Here is a 25,273-nt window from a genome sequence, read left to right as displayed (position 1 = left end):
ATAATGCAAGCATATTATAAAAATCCACAATATTTACTTTAAAAAAGGAAACTTTATAAAATACTAACCTGACATGATCGGTATACTTATTTGCTGCTCATCATCACTTACAGATTAAAAAGCAAATTCTTCAGCAGAACCTTATCACAAGACTCATTACAGGCTGGTCCTGAATTACCTTTGTGGCTTCACCTCATTACCATTTCTCAGCATTTGGAACACTTAACCCCTGCTTCGGCCACAGTGCATTTTCACGATGTCTTGGAAAACAATTCTCTACCTTCGTGTGTGTTGGCTTCTTCCACAAAGAATACTCCACCTCCATCTTACCCTGCCGGAGAACTCTTTACTGACTCTTTACTCAGGCACCAAGAAAAACGCTTCCCTCACAGAGGAGCTTACACTCTACTTGTAGGAGTCCAGGAACAAATGAACAATATGTGTGAAAGTTTTTTTTTTTTTTTTTAAAGGCAAAAGAAAAAGGAGAGAAAATGATACAGTGAAGGTCTTTCTGAGCAGAAAAAGGAATGGAGTGGAGGAGGGTAAGCCCTGCAGATGTTTGGGATGAGAGAGCTCCAGGCAAGGGCAAGCGAAGGCCTGGGGGGACACGCCTGGCAAGAGCAGGGACAGCCGCTGAGGTCAGCGATGGAAGGAAGGGACTGAGGAAGACAGGGCAGACCTCAGAAGGCAGCAGGCAGCCAGATGGAGGGCTTCTGGCTTTTATTCCAGCTGGAAGCAAAGCCATTACAGGGTCCCGTGCAGGGAACTGACCTGAAGAGACTCACATTTGGAAACGGTCACTCTAAACGCTGGGCTTGAAATATTGCTGGAGACGAAGATGCAAGCAGAGAGACCAGTCAGAAAGCCCCTGTCACAATCCAGGCGAGAGATGACGGGGATCTGGGTGGTGGGAGTGGAATGATGATAAGGGGTCAGATTCTGCTAAATGTGGTAGGAAGACCTGACAGAATGTGTTGACGGACTGAACATGGGATACGACACCTTTCCTCTGGCCCCCCGAAAAAAAAAAGAAATCAAAGAACAGATATAAAAAAAAAAAAAAAAAAAAAAAAAACCACCACAGTCCATGACAGATAATTCAAAGGTTCTCAGTCTTAGCTGAAGCAATTGTAAAGACGCATCCTTCATCCACCAAAATATGCAGGAGGGGCAGGCCTGTGAGCAGTAGTGAAGAATTCTCTTCTGGACATTTTAAGACACTTAGGCGATCTCACTTAAGTGAACGTGCCAAGTAGATAATTAGACAGGAGTCTGAAATTCAGAGACAAGACTGCGTCTACAGACACAAACTGACAGATTTATCCGAATTTGGGCAATATTCGCAGGTGTGGGACTAGGTGACGTCACGCAAGGCAAGCTGTTCAAGCTTTAATGTCTGGACGATCCCTACAGATTTGAAGAAAACTGCCAATTCTTATTCACTAAGTCTGGGTTGGGACCTCTGGTTCTGCAATTCCGACAAGCTCCCACATGAAGCTAACGCTACTCAGACCGCACTCTGAGCACAAGGGCACTACAGCGGCCCAACCCAACCTTTCTGGCACCAGGGACCGGTTTTGCGGAAGAGAATTTTTCCACAGACTGGATGGTGGGGGATGGTTTGGGGACGATTCAAGTGCATTACATTTATCGTGCAATTTATTTCTATTATTATTATTAAACTGGGATATATAATGAAATAATTATACAACTCACCATAATGCAGAATCAGGGGGAGTCCAGAGCTTGTTTACCTGCAACTAGACCGGGGGTGATGGGAGACAGTGACACCCAGAGTGCACTGCTTATGTTTGATCTACTGCATGAACTTTTTGATTGCTGTACTGCAGAAAACCTTGCTTCACAAAGAGAGAATCTTGGAAATGGAAGCAGGCTTTTCAGTGCTTTTGTAGCAATCTTAGGATATTCTACCTTGACTGTAATTCAGAATGCATGGAGATCTGAAATTGTCTCAAACGTATCTTTAAGGCCACCATCATTTGCGATCTCAAGCAGTCATGCAAGCAATGGGGAGCGGCTGTAAATACAAATGAACCTTCACTCACTAGCCCATCGCTTACCTCCTGGTGTGTGGTCTGGTTCCTAACAGGCCACAGACCAATACTGGTATGTGACCAGGCAACTGGGGACCTCTGATCTTGAGGGTAAATGCAGAAAAGAAAAGAATGACTGCACTCTAAGACACTCCACTACCAGAAGTGAGAAGGATGCAAGAACATCAGCAAAGGAAACTGAGAAATAAAATCAAATGAGAGTGGTATTCTGGAAACCAAGTAAAGAAAGCATTCCACGAAGGAAGGGAGCATCAGCAACTTGAAGTGCTGGTAAAAGGCCGACAAAGATGCAAACTGAGACAGGACCATGCAACTAGGCAGCTGAGCACACGACAGCGGTGACCTGGTCAAGAGCGGCTGCTGGGAAATCACGAGAGCAAACATAAATAGAGGCTGTTCGAGAGAGAATGCTAGAAGAGCGAAGTGATGCAGGTCAAAGGTATTTGTATAGGACACAGCATTTTTGAAAGATTAAGACAGCTGATGGGGACTAGGAGTAACTGATTACCTGGGAGAGATAAGGAGCTGTACTAATATCGTGATGAAGGTTGAAGTGCTAGGTTCAATTCCTGGCTGGGTAAGATTCTCTGGAGTAGGAAATGGCAACCCACTCCAGTATTCTTGCCTGGAGAAGTCCACGGACAGAGGAGCCTGACAGACTACAGGTCACAAAGAGTCAGGCACAACTGAGCACGCACGCACACACAAAGGATAAATTACGTTCACCAGTGTTTTACCTACAACACACACACATCATGAGTAAGCTGCTGGATAATTTTTAATGCTATAAGCACAAAGTGAGATTAAGAGCCCTTGGCACTACTTAAGATTTTCCACAGGATGTTGTACCATATTACATACAAAAGGTGTTTAATAACAGTCACAGTCTGTGGTACTCAATTTGCTGCACATCAGACCAACCAATGAATGTGTTCTGTCCTGGGCAACAGAGGAAATATACAAGTTCACACGATAAGATCTCTGTCCTTGAAGGAAATGCAGGCTTGGGGAAAGACAAGAAAGAAATGCACAAAAAGTTATATAATGAGAAACAGGGCAAGAACAAGGTAGTATGGCTAATTACTCAATAAATAAATACATAAGGACAAGAGAAAAAAGTGCTAGGAATACAGAAGTGAGTGAGCTCTTCAAGTCCTGGGCAGGTCCAGACCACAGTAGAGACTCACAGAAATGGCCCAGGCAGGAAATGTCCAGGTATTTCAGAACTAAACCACAGGACTTCCCTGGTGGTATAGTGGATAAGAACCTGCCTGCCAACGCAGTTAGACATGGGTTTGATCTGTGGTCCGGGAGGATCCCACATGCCACAGAGCGACTGAGCCCATGCCCCATGTGCTGTAAGTACTAAAGCCCATGCACCCAGAGCCTGTGCTCTACAACGAGAGAAGCCACTGCAGTGAAGAGTAGCCCTAGCTAGCCACAACTAGAGAAAGACCACACACAGCAAGGAAGACCCAGAAGAGCCGGAAAAAAACCTCGAAATAAGTAAAAATAAATAAATTTTAAAAACACTTAAAATGCAGGAGAGGACAATGGGCTTAGGAACATAAAGAACAGAACACATGGTTATCAGCCTTCCTGCCAACACTCCTGATCACTTTGATCAAATCCTGCATCTTCTATGTGAAATTCTCAGCAGATCTCATTACTTTTCTCAGCTATTACCAGTTGTAGTTGTTGGATTAAACGTTATTTCACATGGGTCATAACTTCCTATGTTACTCTCCTCCAGACAAAATCAAAGTCATTATATTACCACTTTCCACTCTTCAAGCTCTGATTTAAAAAGACATGAGCACCCACCCCTGCAACTGCTGAGACATGCTAAAGCTGGCTTCGATTTCATAACCTAACTTTCCACTGGTTTTGCCAATCTACACTATAGGATTTGGATGCATTATTCATGCGCAATTTGACCAAAATAGCATTAAGAGTTTAAGCAAGAAAGCCTTTTTTGCACAACTGATCTCAACATGTTTCTAAAAAGGAAAGCGAACAGACAGTAAGAAAAACAATAAATTTTGAAGTTTTAAAACTCAAAAGGCAGAAATTTTTGTGCAACTGCTATCTCAGACCAGTACTAAAGAGCAAGAGCCATGAAGTCATTTAACTGGTTAAGAAACGTTTCAAAAATGACGCCTTCACTAGCGATTCATAAGGTCAAGCACCTTAAATTTTCTCCACCTTAGCTACTTTTTCATTCACCCCTCTCTCTGAGAGCCAGTCTCTTAGCTCCCACATGATGGTAAATTCCTGGAGAACAGATTTTACCTTTTAAATAACATCTCATCCCAGTTCACTCCCTCTGTCACCTACCCCTCCTGTTCCAAACAGTATCCAAAGTGGAGCATGCAGGCCGCATGAAATTAGCAAGTGTTATGGATTCTTTTGTGCTCTTGATTGAAAACCAATATATTTTTAGGGAGGACAGAAATATCAATGACATTTGTTCAACAACCTGCACTTAATAAACGTTTAGAGAGCAATTTAGTCTATGCTAAGTACTTCAGAAATATAAATAGACAGGGTCTCTACCATCAGATGGGCTTCCCAGGTGGTGCTAGTGGTAAAGAACCTGCCTGCCAATGCAGGAGACATTAGAGACTCAGGTTTGATCCCTAGGTTGGGAAGATTCCCTGGAGGAGGGCATGGCAACCCACTCCCATATTCTTGCTTGGAGAATCCCATGGACAGAGGAGCCTGGCGAGCTATGGTCCACGGGGTTGCAAAGAGTCAGATATGACTGAAGCGACTGAGCACACAGGTACTAGCACTGAAAAGAGATGGGCACAATACAGCCAAAGGGCCCTGAAAGAAATGTAAAGGGAAGAAACACGAAAGATCAAACACTAACCGTGCCTGAGGGAGTGGGAAAAGCTACCCAGAAGAGGAGATATTGGTCATTTAGAGACATTTGAGAGTTTTGGTAGGAGAAGGGAGCGAAATGGAAAGAGCAGAAAGATGGCAGGAACATGTAGAAGGAGCTGCTTCATTCTTCCCGAAAGTGGAACCTACTACATAGTATAATTTCTGTATTCTACTTGCAGAATAGAATTTTTCTACAGAACTAGTTAGTCTCTAGTTTCTCATTAAATCCTTTGTTTTAATACATATGACTGTTTAGCCCTCTTCCCAGGAAGTGTTCACTTACAGGTAGTAATATCAGATTTTTCACTCAACCATCTCATTCCTTAAAGACAGACACACAATGAAGATAGGACGTGATGCTTCATTAGGTTTAATGCCTTCTCATCTGTTATAGAATGGAATTCAACCCAATTTGTGAGAAAGAATGTTTGCCGTATGGGATCTGCTGAAATTTTAAGTCACTGAGCATACTGGAAAAAAATTTAAATAATTAAAAGACCCACGTGGGGTTGGAAAAAATACACTGTAGGCTTATATCAAGGTTTGTCTCACCTACTGTATTACATTTTCACTGACCCTGCTTATCTGAAAAAATTTAAAGGGAAAACAGGAAGTCACATGGATTTAATTTTAAAGGAAGTAACAAGTTGTGACTGACTTTTAAAAAGCAAACTAAGCATTTACTGAAAATTATTTAGAAGTATTTTAAAAGTAGCAGCTTTAAAAACCCTTTTCTCATTTCTTTTAAACATTAAGGTAGGCTTGATTTAATCTATCATTCTGATTCAGAAATTACATGAAATGCAGGTTTGTATACTTGTTCCTGCCTTCATTTACCTCCCACCCAACAGCCTCTGTCACGGGTGTGTGATGAGGCTGTAAGATGCCCGGTGTGGCTGGAACGAACAAGGGACGGGCAGGGTGGAGGTCACGTCGGAAGCCTGGAAGGTCCATTAGGGGCTTTGGATTTTATTCCAGGTGCAGTGAAGAGCCACTGAAGGATTCTGGGCAGGGGAACATGATGCCGTGACGGTCTATAAAGCATCAGTGTGGGTGGTGTGCACAGAGTGAAAGTCAAGAGGGCAAGGCGCGAAGCAAAGCCATCAGTTAAGAGGCTGGACAAGAGCAGGTGCAGCGCAGGTGATGATGCTGCGAGCGAAGGCGGGGCAGCCCCGCAGGGCGCCAGGCACTGCTTACAGTACACACACGAGCTGTTTATTCCCTCCGATAATCCTATGACCCACTTGCAGATGAAGAAATGAGGCACAGGAAAGTGAAGTCATTTTCCAAAGGCTACAGGAATTGGTAGAACCACCATTTATCCACAGTCTTCCAGCAGCAGCACCTACACCTTTAATGATCACCTTGCAATAACAGAACACAGATGGATTGAAGGTATGATGGAAGGGCATAATGGATGGGTCCTGGCCTGTGTTTGTTTCATGGAGGGGGCACGTGAATGCCATGAATCTCCCAGATTTACAACTTTAGGGGATGAAAGAGGAACCATTTACTAAAATTAAGCAAATTCCAGGAGGAAAAGGACCTAGGAGGAAGATCAAGAATCCATCTTTTATTTATCCAGCTAACAAGTGAGTGTATATACATATCTCACAAGAGGTCAGGGCTGGAGAAACAAATTCCAGAACTGTGGTAGTCAGAACAACTGTCCCTCCTAGTCTCTGGAACCTGTGGATGGGTCACCTTCCATTGTAAAAGAACTCTGCAGGTGTGACTGAGTTAAGGCCCTTGACTTGGGGAGGTTGCCCTGGATTATCTGGATGGGTCCGTTTTGACTGCTATGGTCTTTATAAAAGGAAGGGAGGAAGGTCAGAGAGATTGGAAGAAGTCAACTTGCTGGCTTTGAAGATGGGAGGATGGGGCCTCGTGCCAAGGAATGCAGGTGGTCTCTAGAAGCTGGAAATGCAAGGAGGCAGATTCTCTCTACAGCCTCTAGGGGAACACAGACCTGCCAACACCTTGATTACAGGACTTCTGACCTCCAGAGCTGAGAGAATAAATCTGCATTAAGCCACTACATTTATGCTAATTTCTTCTGACAGCAGTGGGAAACTATTATAGGAATTCTAAATTAGTATTTAAGATAATGTGATATTCAAAGAAACAGGTGAAGGAGATGAAGAGGTACAAACTTTCACATGTCTAGACTTAAGCTGACCATTTAAAAATGTGCAGAAATATCGAATCACTATGTTGTGTAAGTACGTGTTAGTCGCTCAGTCATGTCCAATTCTCTGCGACTCCAAGGATAGTAGACTGCCAGGCTCCTCTGTCCATGGGATTTCCCAGGCAAGAATACTGGAGTGGGTTGCCATTCCTTCTCCAGGGGATCTTCCTAACCCACGGATCGAACCTGGGTCTCCCACATTGTGGGCATATTCTTTACTGTCAGACCCACCAGGGAAGCCCAAATAGCAGGGAAGGGCGTCCCTGGGTGGGCAACAGGAACTAACACAGTGTTATGGGTCAATTATACTTCAAGAGCAAATAAGCTAATAAACCCACAGAAAAAGCTCAGATTTTTGGTTACTGGAGGTGCAGAGAAAGGGAAGGGAAAATAGATGAAAGGAGGTTCAAGAGGTACAAACTTCTGGTTATAAGATAACTAAGTAGTAAGGATGTGACATAGATCAGGATAAATATAATGAACACCGCTGTATGTTATACATGAAGTTAAGAGTAAATCCTTAGAAGTCTCATCACAAGGAAAAAACTTTTTTTCTATCTCTTTAATTTTGTACCTTATGAGATGATGGATGTTTCCCTAAACTTGTGATAAACATTTCATGATTTAAGCCCCATCATTATGTTGTACACCTTAAACTGATGGGGCTGTAGGTCAATTATTTCAATAAAACTAGAAGAAAAAAATAGAGGGGGGAAAAAAAAAGAAACTGCAGGTGAAAAATTAACTAAACCAAAGTTCTGGAGGAGACACGAGGAGATGGGTACCAGAATGAATCAGGAGGAAATGGCCTTAATTAAAAGGGAACACTTCTTTTGTAACAGAAGAGAAAGAGGAAGTGGGAATGAAGGTTAATGTGTAGATTACAGTGAGAAGATGAAGTCATTCCCAAATGATGGCTTTTATGATCTCAGTGAATTACGTGGCTGGGTCACCAGCAGGGCAAGACTTCCAACCCTGGGTAGCCGACTCGTAATTCTAATAGAGTTCTACATTGCACCAAAGGATTCCCAAGATTTGCGGCAGGAAGTAGGAGGAGTGGCCCAAGAAAGGCTACTACGTTCAGGCAAATGTAGTAAAACTCAGGTGGGTCACTCAGGGCAGGGACCTGTCACTGCTCACCTGTCACTCAGGGCAACAGTCACTCAGGGCAACAGTCCCTCTCCCTCATCTCCTCCAGCCACGTGGAGCGCGCTGACTCAGCAGGGCACTGACTCCGCGTCGGGATCCTTCTCAACACAGCAACCCAGCAAGAGGCAGGTACTGCAAACAGACCTGAACTGGCACTTGAGAGGAAATTCATTTTCCAATCCTGACCGAGAGACTGTAGTTCTTTTTATCTCCTTCTCCCCGAGGAGACGACTATGGAAATAAATGTTAAAATACACCCGAGAAGCAGAAAGATGAGAGAAGCCCCTAAGTGTCTATCAAGCAGAGAATGACAGAAAATTCTGCTCAACTGTATCACTGACTTTCATGGAACCTTTAACAAGAATGAGCTAGAGTTGCAGCGCTGGTGGGAAATATACTGGTGATACATTGTGACATGAAAAGCAGACCCAGGACAATTACACAGCTACCTCCACTCATGATTTAAAAAAACAACAGCATAGATACACAGGCACATATACATGGGATTGCTTTAAAAAGGTCTGCAAGAGAATGTATCAAGCTGTTAACAAGAACCTCTGAGGAAGTGTGCAATCAGGATGAGGGATGAAGGGAAAATTTCACTGTACACTATAAGTACTTCTCTCTTAAACTGTTTATAACAAGTTTTTTCTTAAAAATTAAATTTTTTTTAAAGACATCAATGACGAATGCAACACACAACAAGGTTTACTGTATAGCAGAAGGAACTGCAGTCAATATCTTGTGATAACCCACAGGAAAATAATTTCAAAAATAATATATGTGTATATTATAACTGAATCACTTTACTGTGCAACTGAAACATTATAAGTCAACTATATTTCAATAAAATATATATATATATTAAAAAAAAAGATGATCAATGATGAGCAGATGAAGCATCTAGGTTCTTTTACATTCACATCTCTTTCTGGATGTCCGAACAGAAGGACAGGGAATAACAGGACAGGATGTGGCAGAGGACAGACAGGAAGACATGTCAGCAGCCTAAGTGACCTCTCCCCCCTTCCCCCAATCAGGCTAAAAGCCTCCTGTAACCCCGCCACTCATTCCACTGCTTTCAAATCTGATTTCTACTTTCTCTTCCCAATTTGAATCACTATTTTCACAAATACCCCCATCTAATAGCCATCATCGTAGTCATTACAATCCTTTCTCTAATATTCCCCAATCTGGTTGTTAGAATTAGCTTTCCCCCATCTTTTGATCATGTCACACTTCTAAAATTAATGTTCCTGTGTGCTCTGCTGATCTTCTGTAATGCACCTCTTCTCTGTTAAGTCTGCCAACATCATTTTCCTTGTCCTGTATCATCACAGCACTTTAACTTCCCTAACCAAACTTTCTGTAGTTCCCACTTCTGTGACCTCTCACTGTGCTTCCTTTAGTTTCCTATTACAAATGTGACCCTTTAACTCCAAACCCACTGAGATCTCCTGCTTCCACCATCAAGTTCTGTGAGACCCAGAAATTGTACATGTTCATCTACTAAATAAGCACTTAATTTCCTCACATAAAAGAATTATTCTCAGTCTCAATCATCTCCAGCCATCCCCTCCATGATTCCTTCCATGAGTCCGCCCACATCCACCTCATATTCTAAAGGAAATTCATAAAAAGTCAAAACTACTCAGCAGTACCTCCTCTTGAAAGTCATTCTCACCCCTCCACATACATCGCCCATTTTTTGAATATCTGGTACCTGTCAGGCACTACTGAACATACGAACTCATTTAATCCCGACTCGACCCACTGCAATGGAAACTGTAATCATCCCCATTTTAAACATGTAAAAGCTGAGATCCAGAGAGGTCATGGGACTTGCCCAAGGTCACACAGCTCACAACAGTGTCAGAGGCAGGATTTCAATTCAGAGGATCCAGCTCTGAAGCCCCTGCCCACTGCCAATGTGCCACACAGCTCTGAGGCCAAGCGAGGTTCTTCCTTTTCTCTGGGTACACCGTGGCCTCACCTCTCCCTTTGGCACACAGCATACCATATTGTAACCAATTCTTCTTATCTGTGCCCTTTACTCTTAGACCTCTCTGAGATATAAACCGTCCACCTCTCTGTCCTTTAACAGGTAATAAGCACCTTGTACCAGGAGGTATTTCACAGTCAACGAATAAAACAATAAACCAGATTCGCAGCCCTCTGGCCCTAGCAGAGCACAGGCTGTCAAAAAGGCAGACTCAGTGATGACTTCTGTTTCAAACTTTCGGGCTCCTGCCTTAAAAACATCATACAAAAAGTAGGTCACTGGGGAGCTGTAGCCATGCATTTCCATCTGTTTACTCCAGGGAACTCAAAGTGACATCTACCCTAAGATGACATTTAGGTGGTCAACTGTGAATTACCAAAGCCCCAGATGGCGGGGTTCTAGAATTACCTGACAGTGCATCATAGAACTCGTCCTCACTAAAGATGCTCAGCGGCGGGGAACCTTTAACCAGAGACTGCTCTAATTCGTGATGTTCAGTGGCTAGAGTCGCCAGTGCTTCTGATAAAATTTTGTTTTTTTCTTGTTCCTGTTCCAATTTAAAATTCCTCACCTAGAAGAAAACAGATAATACAAAACAAGACTTCAGAGTGACAGGAGAGACAGACTAACTCAAAAGGATGTGAAAATAACACGCTTTTAGACCCAGTTCAGTTGCAACATCAGGAATGAAGACAGTCGTGCTACATATGCATGCTTGAATGAGCAAAATTACTAAGCTAATTTTGTTCTTCCCGTGGGGACTTTTTTCAAAACACCTCCAGCCAATGCAAATAGATTAAGAAAAAGCAAACAAATTCAGCCCAAATGATCAGGACCCTAGTAGAAAGGCATCAGTCAATTTGAAAATCATATAAAAAAATTTTTTTAAATAGTATTTCATTCAACATTAATCAAATTAAGCCAGCTTTTGAACAAAATAAAGAATTAAAACTGTTGTAAATATTAAAATGTGAACCACATCAAAGATTAAGACATAATCCTCCGGTTTACTCTCAAAAGAGTTGGTATATCAAATAAAGAGAAACAAGAGGCTAGGTAATGATGTTTTAATTACCATTTTCCAATCCAGATTTTGATTCTGGTTCCATATTTTACCTTGAGTTTAGTGAACAAATATAAATAAATAAAAGATTATAGAGAAGGCAAAGTCATAGTCCTTTGTTGATATAATCTGTTCTTCCTATCTAATTCAAGAGCTTCTGAATTTGAAGTTAATTAAAGCCTTCTAAAGTTTAAGTACTCTTAATTCTCATATAAAATAGCAGGTACCAGATTCGGTATGAACAGTTTCATCCACTCTTGTATGAGAACTCTGAAAATCACAGCTACTCCATCAACTCCCTCAACTTCTGGGGGCCACGTGGGTCTTTAGACAAGAGTTGGAAGAGCTGGGATCCACCTAATCTCAGATTTCTCTTGTGCCTGTTTCTTCACCTATAAAATCAGGATTCTACTGCCAGGGAGAGTCTTATCGGTGGCTTCAACTCAGTGGTCTTCAAAAAAAAAAGAAAAAAATTCAACAGCACAACCTATTTCTCAAATCTCAACGCATGAAATCCAATGTTTCAGGAAGCAGCAGTGCATAGGACGCTGGGTCCGGATCGGGAGCCTCTTGGACTTTCCCCTCCAGGCCCAAAGCCAGGGACTGTTCCAACAGTTCGAGGAACATGAGATGGGGTGACCTCCGAACCCCTCTCCAGTCAAAACGCCTGCCCCTGGGTCTTCACCCTGGTGACCTCTCCCCATGGCTCCCAGCTGTGCTCTGCTGAACTCCACTCCCACTTCCTGGCCTTTCTCTCAGTCTCCTTCTGTGGTGCCCAAGGACACAGCATCTTCCTCCACATTCTGACTCCACAGTCACACGTATAGGGACAATGCTCCAAGAACCCCAGATATGACTTACAATATAGCCCTACCATAAAATGCTAAGTGTGTAATAAAAACAGCATTAAACCCTCATTATTTTGGGAACAGCTCCAGTCCTCGGGTACCTTAGTATTTATTATCATTATAGGAACGTGCTTATTATTAGAATTACAATAATGAAATATAAACAGCAATAAATGGTAAGCAATAATGTGCAGAGAAGACCCAGAAAACAGGAAAAAATTAAATAGGTATATAATTATAATTTTTAAGAAACTGAAAAATACATGCAAATGTTCCTAGAATCTAAAATTTTATATCCAAGGAGGAAATACTCTTGGTATAGCTGAAATCAACCTTAAAAATAAAAAAAGCTGTTTTTCCTCCACTTAACCAGTCAGACAATTCATTTATCTATAAACAAGGACAACAGAATTCATCATAATATCTAAAATGAACCCTTCTTTAGATGGAAAAACATCAGCACTGCTGTAGAATCCAAAAAACGCCAATGCAGATTCAAACTCTTTCACCCCATCCACTCCTCTTTCATTAAGCTCAGGTTTTTGTTTTTGTTTTTTTTTTAGCTGCTCAAGTATCAAAATGCAAATGTGCTGTTGACACTGTACTGTTCTACATAGTGTTTTAAAAAGTGTTAGTCACTCAGTCGTGCCTGACTCTGCGACCCCATGACTGCAGCCCACCAGGCTCCTCTGTCCATGAGATTTTCCAGGCAAGGATACTGGAGTGGGTTGCCATTTCCTTCTCCAACTGTTCTACATAAGAATCAACCAAGTTACCTCTTTTGGGTAAAAAATATATAAATTCTAGTTTATTAATTTTATTGTTAATCTTTTATGGTGCCTACTTTATAAGTTAAACTTAATCACAGGTATATGATTATGTATGTAATCATATGTATAGTAAAAAACAGTACATATACATATTGTTCAGTAAATCCAGTTTCAGGCATCCACTGGGGGTCTTGGATCAAACCCTCGCCCAAGGATAAAGGGGGTAACTACTACAGTTACTGAAAAAAAAATGGTTTCACTGCTTTAAAACATATATGTTAAGTTTAAACACCTAAACTCAATCCCTACATTTCAGAAAAGGGGCAAAATAAATGATTGAGGCTCCAAAATATCAAGTTCTCCCAACAAGATTGTACTTGAAATCCTGATCTTTTTATCCATGAAAAGCAAGCATCCCTGTATCCTGCTGCCTCAACATCTGTTCTCAGAGAAGGAGGGAAAGGGGGTGGAAACAAAAGGGGGAGCAGAGGCTCTGATGACAGACTGGACCTCACCTTGCTGTTATCTGTCAGCTGATCTGAGGACATGTGTATTAGTTTCAAGTCTAACAGGATCCGCGATACTGAAGGCATGTTACTCTCAAACTTCCTGCTGAATGGCAACACCTCCCCATCCAGGAAAGTGATGCAGCTGAGAGAGCAGGTGTGCGTAGCATAGAAACTGTGCTAGTGAAGAGCTGCAAAGACGCACCTAAGCACATACTTCCCTGGCACGGATGCTTTTTGGTCCATCAGATCAATCAGCTGGAACAGTCAGCTGGAACAACCCAATTCTAAGCCCTCTGTCATCTCAGTATTTCAGAAACACTGGGGGGATACCTGCACTGGATATAGTGTAAACTACTCATCAAGCTATGCAGAGCGTAACTTCAAAAAATCCTCATCTTACTTTCCAAGTCTGTCTCCAAACTCTCATTTGCTAGTTTAGCAACTATGGTGTGAGAGAAACAGTACCCTCATGCAGTCTTCTCTGCAGTGCTAAGCGTTGCTCTTCACCTTCACGTGTATCAATACACGCACACGCATGACTCAAAGGATAACCACCCTATTATTGTTCAAAGAACAGATAACCTCACAAAATTAGTAAAACCCAACATGTGCTCATAATTAGACCATTTCCAGCATATGGACATTTTCTTTTTCAAATTTCACATAAAATTCACGCCCTCAGCCACTTTGCCACAACAGAAATCAACATAAAACCAAGTAAACATAAATGTCAAACTTTTTATTAGAAACATTTAAGGACTGAATCATCACACATTTAATAGTTACACATTATTATTAACTATTAGTAGACACATTGCTCTGCGTCTATCGCTCCTTCAGACTAATGCATGTTCAAGCCTTTCCAATAATCTCCAGAATCACTTGAACACGACCCCCCTTTCATCTTACTCAATTTCATGCTGGCAGAAGAAATTCACAATGAATACTTACAAAGTGTTCTTCACTCCATCACTGAATGGATGCCAACAAAAGAATTCAGAGTTTTAAAAAGCCTGGTGCTGGCCAGTGAATATACGTTTTATCAACTTTCTCCTTCTATGGCTTCCCTGGTAGCTTGGACGGTAAAGCGTCTGCCTACAATGCGGGAGACCTGGGTTTGATACCTGGGTAGGGAAGATCCCCTGGAGAAGGAAATGGCAACCCACTTCAGTATTCACACCTGGAAAATCCCATGGACCGAGGAGCCTGGTGGGCTACAGTCCATGGGGTTGCAAAGAGTCAGACACGACTGAGCGACTTCTCTTCTTCTTCTCATCCTTCTATAAAGCACCCTGCTATTTACCTATGTTCCCAAGAGGTTAAGTCAGGCAGAGGCAATAATTAAATCTGGCAAGACACACCACTAAGTGGGAGTAAATGATTAGTATTCAGAGAACACCATGTCCAATTATCCAATTACAGGTTAGGTGACATTCTGGCCCTGTTACCAATCTAGTAAAGCTCTTTCAACCAGCTACACTCCAGTCAACTAACAGCATCAGTGAGTCAGTTCAGTCGCTCAGTCGTGTCCAACTCTTTGCGACCCCATGAATCACAGCACGCCAGGCCTCCCTGTCCATCACCAACTCCTGGAGTTCACCCAAACCCATGTCCATTGCGTCGGTGATGGCATCCAACCATCTCATCCTCTGTCATCCTCTTCTCCTCCTGCCCTCAATCTTTCCCAGCATCAGGGTCTTTTCCAATGAGTCAGCTCTTTGCATCAGGAGGCCAAAGTATTGGAGTTTCAGCTTTAGCATCATTCCTTCCAATGAATACTCAGGACTGCTTTCCTCTAGGGTGGACTGGTTAGATCTCCTTGCAGTCCAAGGGACTCTCAAGAGTCTTCTCCAACACCACAGTTCAAAAGCATCAATTCTTCGGCGCTCAGCCTTCTTCACAGTCCAACTCTCACATCCATACATGACCACTGGAAAAACCATAGCCTTGACTAGACAGACCTTTGTTGACAAAGTAATGTCTCTGCTTTGCAATATGCTGTCTGGGTTGGTCATAACCTTCCTTCCAAAGAGTAAGTGTCTTTTAAGTTCATGGCTGCAATCACCATCTGCAGTGATTTTGGAGCCCAGAAAAATAAAGTCTGACACTGTTTCCACTGTTTCCCCATCTATTTCCCATGAAGTGATGGGACCAGATGCCATGATCTTCGTTTTCTGAATGTTGAGCTTTAAGCCAACTTTTTCACTCTCCTCTTTCACTTTCATCAAGAGGCTCTTTAGCTCTTCTTCACTTTCTGCCATAAGGGTGGTGTCATCTGCATATCTGAGGTTATTGATATTTCTCCCGGCAATCTTGATTCCAGCCTGTGCTTCCTCCAACCCAGCATTTCTATGATGTACTCTGCATATAAGTTAAATAAGCAGGGAGACAATATACAGCCTTGACGTACTCCTTTTCCTATTTGGAACCAGTCTGTTGTTCCATGTCCAGTTCTAACTGTTGCTTCCTGACCTGTATACAGGTTTCTCAAGAGGCAGGTCAGGTGGTCTGGTATTCCCATCTCTTTCAGAATTTTCCACAGTTTATTGTGATCCACACAAAAGCTTTGGCAAAATCAATAAAGCAGAAATAGATGTTTTTCTGGAACTCTCTTGCTTTTTCCATGATCCAGCGCATGCTAGCAATTTGCTCTCTGGTTCCTCTGCCTTTTCTAAAACCAGCTTGAACATCAGGAAGTTCACGGTTCACGTATTGCTGAAGCCTGGCTTGGATAATTTTGAGCATTACTTTACTAGCATATGAGATGAGTGCAATTGTGAGGTAGTTTGAGCATTCTTTGGCATTGCCTTTCTTTGGGATTGGAATGAAAACTGACCTCTTCTAGTCCTGTGGCCACTGCTGAGTTTTCCAAATTTGCTGACATATTGAGTGCAGCACTTTCACAGCATCATCTTTCAGGATTTGAAATAGCTCAACTGGAATTCCATCACCTCCACTAGCTTTGTTCGTAGTGATGCTTCCTAAGGCCCATTTGACTTCACATCCTGGCCATAGGTGAGTGATCACACCATCGTGATTATCTGTGTTGTGAAGATCTTTTTTTGTACAGTTCTATGTATTCTTGCCACCTCTTCTTAATATCTTCTGCTTCTGTTAGGTCCCTACCATTTCTGTCCTTTATTGAGCTCTTCTTTTTTCAGCATCAGCCTTTCTCATTTCTTATTACTGGATGTATGGCTATAACAGAACATACTGGCTTCAGACTGAAATACATCTTAAATCCAAAAACATCTAATTTTACCTCTTAGATAAGGAATTACATTAAGACTTATTTCTGTGGTTAGAGGACCAATGATATGCTGACTTTTCTCTGTTGTTGCCACATTGCTGTTGAAAAGTGGGTCTGGTCCTTTACAGCTGGGTAAGGGCTCTGCAGGCCTCCCTTGGAGGCTCAGTGGTTAAAAAAAAAAAAAAAAAAATCTACCTGCCTATGCAGAAGACAGAGGTTCTATCTCTGCATTGGGAATATCCCCTCGAGTAGGAAATGGCAACTCACTCCAATATTCTTGCCTGGGAAATCCCATGGACAGAAGAGCTACATGGACAGGTGGGCTACAGTCCATGAGGTCACAAGTCAGACATGACTTAACTGAACAACAACAACAAAGGCTCTTCTGCTTGTAGAAGATGACAGCGTTGCTGGAGGTGGGAGGCACAGCGCTCTCATGTGAACGCAAGCAGAGGTTATCTAGGTTCATAGCTAGGCTGAATATTGCTCTCAGTTCAGGAAAAATAAGATTTAATCACATGTCCCAGGCATGATCAAGTATGGAAACACATCTTCAAGACTGGATAGTAGGCACGCACTTTGATTTATAGATTTACAAAGTGCCCTTGCACACATTAGATTTTAGGGTTTTCATTGACTCTCATGCCCTGCTTGTATGCCATCTCACCAATGCCTCTCCAACTGCACAAATTTTCTTGTTTCTCAAGCCTTTCCCCCCCCTTCCCCTGCCCGCCCCAGTTCTCCTCTTACTAAGAAAGACATTTAAAAATAAAGACGCCTCAGTGGCCAAGCAGATTTGTCTGATGGGAGGAAATTCAGATGAGGGAGTATATGGAAGGAAGGTGTGTGGGGGGAGGGGGACTGCACAGAGCTTGCTGTGCTGTGCTTAGTTGCTCAGTCGTGTCTGACTCTTCGTGACCCCATGGACTGTAGTCCACCAGGCTCTTCTGTCCATGGGGATTCTCCAGGCAAGAATACTGAAGTGGGTAGCCTATCCTGTCTCCAGGGGAACTTCCCAACCCAGGGATCGAACGCAGGTCTCCCGCATTGCGGGTGGATTCTTTACCATCTGAGCCACCAGGGAAGCCCAAGAACACTGGAGTGGGTAGCCTATTCCTTCTCCAGTGGATCTTCCTGACCCAGGAATCAAACAAGGGTCTCCTGCACTGCAGGAGGATTCTTTACCAGCTGAGCTACCCAGGAAGACCACAGACCTTACAGATTAATGTAAGAACTCTGGCTTTGACTCTGACTGACAAGAGGAGCCATTGGACAGCTTTGAGCAGAGGAGTAATGTTATTTGATTTACACCTTAACACAATCTCTTTGACTGATAAAAGCTGAATAAGAGACCTGGAGGGGAGGGCAAATTAGAATTAAGAAGATCTCTAAGAGGCTACTGGGACAATTCCAGTAAGAGATGGATAATAGCGATAGAGGTGATGAGTAGTAGTCAGATTCTGCATATATTCTGAAGGCAGGTCTACAGGATGCGAGACAAGAGTCAAGGATGACTCCATAGTTAAAGATAGAGTTGTCGTGACCCAATGCAGGAAGACTACAGGAAGGACTTGGAACAAGCAGGAACTCATACATGGTAAGTGGGAGGTATCATCAGGCGTTCAAGTGCAGATGTCATGTAGATAAGTGAAAGAAAGAAAGAAATCACTCAGTCGTGTCCAACTCTTTGCTGCCCCATGGACTGTAGCCCACCAGGCTCCTCCATCCATGGACTTTTCCAGGCAAGAGTACTGGAGTGGGTTGCCATTTCCTTCTCCAGGGGATCTTCCTGACCCAGGGATCAAACCTAGGTCTTCTGCATTGCAGGCAGACACTTTACCAACTGAACCACCAGGGAAGCAAGTCTTCAGGGACAAATTCCAGGCTGGAGATACAATCTGAGAGTCCTTCACAAATAGATTATGTTTTAAGCTGTAAAACTAGATAGAATCACTAAGGGAGAAAGTGAGACAGGCACAGGAAGAAATCTAAGGACTGAGATTTCCCTCTGATGGGAGAGACAAGAAAGAACCAGCAAAGGAAACACACAAAAAAAGGTGGAAGGTGGGGGGGTTGACTGAAGAAAACTCAGGAGTGTGTGCTAATTCTAGAAGCCTAGACAAAGTACTAGAAGGGGGAACAAGTGATTATGTTGAACACTGATGACAAATCAAATAACATGAGGACTAAGAAAAGCCCTCTGGATTTGATGATGAGGAAGTCAATGGTGACCTTGACTAGGACAGGTTTAGCAGAACAGTGAGAGAATGCTGAAGACAAAGGCTTCACAGGAGTCAGAAGAAATGAGAGGGGACTTGGAAAGGGCAAGTATGGCCCATTCTTTCTCCTAGAAAGGAAAGGAGAGAATTGGGGGGCAATTGCTGAAAGGGGGTGAGGGTCAATAAGGCTTTATTATGAAATACATGCCAGCGTGTTTCTACATCTATGAGGAAGATTCAACAAAGGGGAAATTAATGATATAGGACTCAAAGGAGAGAACTGCTACAATAATGTTTCTGAGTTTGCAAAAAAGGATGGGATCTAATCCATACGAGTACAATTGGCCTTCGCTAAGACAAGACAGCTCATCCTTAGTTGGAGGAGAAAAAAGCAGCATGTATGCGTCCAAATGCAGGTTTCCCCAGTGGCTCAGCAGCAAAGAATCCACCTGCAGTGCAGGAGATGCGGGTTTGACCCCTGGGTCGGGAAGATCCCTTGGAGGAGGAAATGGCAACCCACTCCAGTATTCTGGCCTGGGAAATCCCACAGACAGAGGAGCCTGGTGGGCTATGGTCCATGAGGTCATAAAAGAGTTGGACACGACTAAGAGACTAAACAACATGTGTCCAGATGCAGATGGGTAGGTATGTGTAACCGAGTGTTCTTTCAGCGGCTCCTTTTTGTCTTGGTGCACGGAAGAACTAGAGAGAACAGGAAACAAAGAGGTCTTCAACCAGTAGGTCCCAGCATGCGCCTTACACACAGCATTGAAAAGTGCACCCTGAGATTTCAAAGGAGATCAGATCCAAGGCCCTCCAAAGCCTCATTCACACTAATCTGGTCAACCCAACGCAAAGCAGCTGTTCCTGCGTTTTCCCTTTGCTTATAGAAGACCATGGCTTGCTCCTGGCACTGTTACATACTCTGTTCTTACTGGCACTACCATATTCCTCAATCTGGCTCCAGCCAACAGGAAAGGAAACCCTGCTGGGAATTGCCTCTATACTTCTTTGCCCTTTAGCTCTGTCTTGGGAATGAAGGAGAGGGTGTTATCTGCTTGTTGACTTACTGATAAAGCTCTAAGTAAAATGACCGCAGTGGTAATTGCTAGTCATCTGTTAAATCCATTACTCTCAAATGTATCTTCAGACATTTTAAATCAAGGAGGAATTGTGCAATAACTGTGTAGTCCTACATGTAGGACAGAGTCCAGTAAATAGTCACTCAAGCAATGTAGTACATAGATGAGTTTTAAAAGCAAGGGCTTGAGATACTTGAATCAATATAAACCCAGAATATTTGATAGTTATTTTTGTCAGATTGATTTTAAAAATAACCTCTCATAAAAATAAAATCAATGGGGGAATAATGCTACAGACAAGTGACAATATGTCTAAGTTGAGGTTTTACATGTTTTTTTTTTTAAAAAAAGAAGCAAAAAAAGAAAAATGTCTTCTGAAACAGAAGTACCATTCACTGCGTGGTATGCCACCAACAGCACATTCAATACACATGAACTTCACTCCCTTGGTCAGTAGTTCTGGCATCTAAAATAACGCGGCACAAGTAAGATCTCATAGTGACTTTCTCTTTCAATTGCAAAGCTGAGTCAGTCGAAGCTGTAACAGTCACATAAGGAACTACAATAACCAGTACTTTCCATAACTAAACATTTTCCATTCCAGAAGTTAGCACTTATAGAATTACATTCCTAAAAGCACCACATCAATGTATAATCTCCTAATTATTCTAGATTATAGTGTATTAAAAATTTCAGAAGGTTTTTATGTATCATGTAAATTACAGAACAGGATGTTAAACTGCCATGTAATGGCATGTATTCAATGCACTGCAAACAAATTCAGTGTAATGTCAAAAATCATTGTTGGCTATATGAAAATGGTAAAATTCCAAATCAACCTACTCAATAAAAGTTCTGGAATTTTAAAAGGCCTATTCTTTGAACCATGTCTCTTAAATTCTCCATTAAATACCTGTTCATGACTATATTCCCTAAGTGCCCAGAATGGGTTGCCTATGACATGCTCAACAGTTAACTGCTGAAATAGCATTTTAAAATGAAGAAAATTCAGGACTGCAGTAACAGGAGAAATAGATGGGGACTGACCAAATGCAAAATGACTTTTATTATAAAATCTCTTTAACCAGTATTAAGAAGTATTATTTTTCACAGTTTATTCCAGAACCAGTCATTTAAGTGAGCAAAAATGTCTCTTAAAATCTGTGTATTCTTAACTTCAGTATAAGAGTTCACCTAGCCAAAAAAAGAAAAAAAGGACTTCATAAGCATTTGTGTAAACAATGGTTCTGCTTACACAGGGCTGTTACTGTGTCAACAACTGATAAAGTACATGCATAGCATTTTAGTTTTTAAAAGGCACTTTTACACACTGTTAGAGTTCATTAAATCTTCCTAACAACAGTATGAGGAATGCATATATATTTAAACTGAAGATCATAAAGTTTAAGTAACTTGCCAAAGGTTAGCAAAAGAATAAAAAACTGAAACCACGATCTTTTAACTTGGAATCCTGTAAGCTTTCCAACCCATGGCATTGCCAATAACCAAAACACCCAGTAACACTGTTGACAGCAATTCACGATCAACAGTCTTAGAAGCAGTTGTTCAGTCGCTCAGTCATGTCCAATTCTTTGCAACCCCATGGACTGCAGCACACCAGGCTTCCCTGTCCTTCACTGTCTCCCAGAGTTTGCTCAAACTCATGTCCACTGAGTCGGTGGTGCCATCCAACCATCTCATCCTCTGCTGCCCTGTTCTTTTGCCCTCAATCTTTCCCAGCATCAAGGTCTTTTCCAATGAGTCAGCTCTTTGCATCAGGAGGCCAAAGTATTGGAGCTTCAGTGTCAATCCTTCCAATGAATGTACAAGGGTTGACTACCTTTAGGATTGACTGGTTTGATCTCCTTGCAGTCCAAGGGACTCTTAAGAGTCTTCTAGAGTACCACAGTTTGAAAGCATCAATTCTTCAGCACTCAGTCTTCTTTACAGTCCAACTTTCACATCCATACATGACTGCCAGAGGGTCTCACATTTCTGGGTAGATGGGGTTACTACACTGATGGGCCAGACAGATGAGGGAGGGCAAGCAGAGCTGCCTGGACCACAGCAAAGCATTTGTTATAAAACCATCCCTTGGACTCCCGACGGGAGTCCTGTGTAAGGACATCCTTACACAGACTAGGAACCTGACTGCAACCACACCCTCCAGGAGAAGGGTTTCTTTTTTTTAAAGATCTCTTCTGTTCCTAACCTGCTTAGAGCTAAGATTTTCCACTATGAAGAGTGTACCTAGAGCAGCTGTAGAGCTGGCTTGGTTTTTTATCATAAGGCCCAGTTTCAGCCCCAACCTACTGCCTCAAGACTTAAAAAATGAACAAGGTCCATGTACTGTGATTTCTCCCAATATCTAGTGTCTTCTTCCTTAGTAAGAAACCCACTTTGTTAGCTGAACTCACTGCCCTGCATCTTCTTAAAAATTTTTTTATTTTATGTTGAAACATGGTTAATTAACAATATCAGTCAATCCTAAAGGAAATCAGCTCTGAATATTCATCAGAAGGGCTGTTGCTGAAGCTCCAATTCTTTGGCCACCTGCTGCAAAGAGCCAACTTGTTGGAAAAGACCCTGATGCTGGGAAAGATTGAGGGCAAAAGAAGAGGGCGGCAGAGGATGAGAGGGTTGGATGGCATCACCAACTCAGTGGACTTGAGTTTGAGCAAACTCCGGGAGATAGTGGAGGTCAGGAAAGCTTGGCATGCTGCAGTCCATGGGGTCACAAAGAATCAGACATGGCTTAGTGACTGAACAGAAACGAACACCATCTTAAACTCTATTGCTCAGTCTTTCTGGCAGCTGTGGCCACATGACTAAGTTCTGGCCAAGATGGAAGTAATTTAAGGAATTCACCGGGTCTCCTTAAAGGGAAGGGCACAGTCCTATTTTCTGCTTGCTTATCTGCTTCCTTCCTCCTAACTAGAATTTGGTATTTGGAACAACCCCCAACACTTGAAACTGCCATGTAGTGTTTTTTCAAAAGCACCACTAAGTATTCTAAGGTGGCTTCTGGATAAGAACTGCCAGTTTAGGGGCTTCGCTGGTAGTCCAGTGGTTAAGAACCTGCCTCGCAATGCAGGGGACACAGGTTCAATCCCTGGTCCAGGAAGATTCCATATTCACGAGGCAACTTTAAGTCTGCGAGCCACAACTACTGAGCCCACATGCTGCAACTACTGAAGCCCATGCACCTTGAGTCCGTGCTCCACAAAAGAAGCCACCGCAGTGAGAAGCCTGCACACCCCAACTAAAGAGCAGCCCCAACTCGAGGCAACCAGAGCAAGCCCGTGCACAGCAAGGAAGAACCAGTGCAGCCAAAAAATTAATTAATTTTCAAAGAAGAATTGCCAATTCAGGAGAATTCCAATTTAGTTAAAAAATATTCACTGGGCACGTACTACTATATTTCAAGGTAGGGCTAGGGATACAAAGCAGAAGAAGAGATTGGTGAATCCTTGGATAGTTTATAGTCTAGAAGGAGAAAAGACAGCCGCTTCACACTTCTACCCAGTACACCTATTTAAAATGCAAACTCAGCATTACTTTTAACCTTTTCAGTGGCTCTTTATTTGCTTTCCCTTACAGTCTCCAAAGTGGAGTGTGTTTATCCATGAGACATACGAATATTAGAAAGTCTTTTATATTTACTTTTGTAAAAAATGTTAGAATGTATGTTACATATACAAATACGATATAGACAAGACTGACAATGGTGCCATCACACGCATCTCCATGGATCACCTGGTCAAGGGTCAAGTGCAGGATGCCCAGTAACTTCAGGGAAGAGTGGTGACCCCACTCAGAGGCTGACCGAAGCGGCTGCTTGCAGGGTATGGCGATGCACACTGCACTTCATAAGAGCGTGGTTATAAGGACTTACGGACTGTATTATCTAGATTTATAGTTAACTCACAAAATACAACCAAGCATCAAGACCATGCCAAAAGAATGCCAGACTGAAGATAATACTAATCATGGTAACAAAAGGAGCAAAGAGAACAGAGCAAAGGCTTCTACTGCCAGCGGGAGCTCTTTGTCAGCTACCCTGGTTAAAAAACAAAACAGAGCCCATATAATCAGATGACAATAAGCCAGTTCTCCAGAAGACCATATGAAATATGGATGTATGTAGAGATATACACACACACACACACACACCCCCTAGAAATCTGGATGTGTGCAGGTCACCCTCTATTCATGGGTTATTGGTGGCACTTGTGTAAAAAACCTGACTGCCAATGCAGGAGATGTTAGAGTCTCAGTTCAATCCCTGGGCTTCCCTGGTGGCTCAGTCGGTCAAGCGTCTGCCTGCAATGCAGGAGACCTAGATACGATCCCTAGGTCAGGAAGATGCCCTGGAGAAGGAAATGGCAACCCACTCCAGTACTCTTGCCTGGAAAATTCCATGGATGGAGGAGCCTGGTCGGCTATAGTCCACGGGGCTGCAAAGAGTCGGACATGACTGAGCGACTTCACTTTCTTTCTCTCGATCCCTGGGTTGGGAAGATGCCCTGAAGAAGGGAACGGTAACTCATCTCAGTATTTTTACCTGGGAAATCCCATAGACAGAGCCGCTTAGTGGGCTACAGTCTATAGGGTCGCAAAGAGTCAGACGCAACTGAGCATGTGTGCATGCATTATGTCTTGAGATACAAACTAATAAGCACATGAAGTCGTGACATTTTTCTCATCATTTAAAATCTGAGCATCCAGCAGCTGAAGATACCACTGAAGAAATCTGAGGAGGTTTACTTACAATCATAAGACATACAGAAGTTTTAGCCTTTAAATTTCTTCACTAAATGTAATCAAATATTTAGCAGTCTTTTAATGGTTTTTAATATAAATGACAAAAAGCTTCACCACTTGAGAAAACACTTATTCTCAAAGTACAGAAAACAGCAGACAGAAAATAATGTGATGAAAAATTCAAATATATTCCTCTGTCAGAAAATACTGCTGTAAGATAGAAAAAACCGCTGAAGATATTTAGAAAATTTAGTGTTGGATATTTGTTCTATAGAAAATTACAGCTGCTTTGAACATGTCTTGGCTAAACCATGTTAGAGTAACGAACTACAAGAATTAGGTTGTTTTTTTTTTTTTTTTTAATTAACCTCTAAGGGAAAAATGTACCAAAGAAGATATATTTTCAATAATAATTAAATAAAAATGTTTTATGGAAAAATTGTGTATATATATATATAAATGTAA

General features: G+C 42.3%; 1 protein-coding gene across 12 annotated transcripts in view; it reads right to left on the bottom strand.

The window, feature by feature from the left end:
- Positions 1-25,273, bottom strand: part of OSBPL1A (oxysterol binding protein like 1A) — a 228,779-nt gene that overhangs the window by 77,162 nt on the left and 126,344 nt on the right. For 9 of the 12 annotated variants that reach the window (XM_055559777.1, XM_055559775.1, XM_055559780.1 and 6 more), the window contains one exon: positions 10,712-10,874. The exons of 2 other annotated variants lie outside the window; for them this stretch is intronic. In XM_055559777.1, the coding sequence (XP_055415752.1) occupies positions 10,712-10,874 (163 nt within the window). Of the gene's footprint in view, positions 1-10,711; positions 10,875-11,593; positions 11,633-25,273 lie in introns of those variants that run through there. One more of the 12 variants, XM_055559785.1, reaches the window with a different exon arrangement.

Source organism: Bubalus kerabau, chromosome 21 (genome assembly GCF_029407905.1).
Source record: "Bubalus kerabau isolate K-KA32 ecotype Philippines breed swamp buffalo chromosome 21, PCC_UOA_SB_1v2, whole genome shotgun sequence".
Taxonomy (NCBI): Eukaryota; Metazoa; Chordata; class Mammalia; order Artiodactyla; family Bovidae; genus Bubalus; species Bubalus kerabau.
Note: the sequence above shows the minus strand (reverse complement) of the source record. Positions and strands in the feature narration are given on the sequence as shown.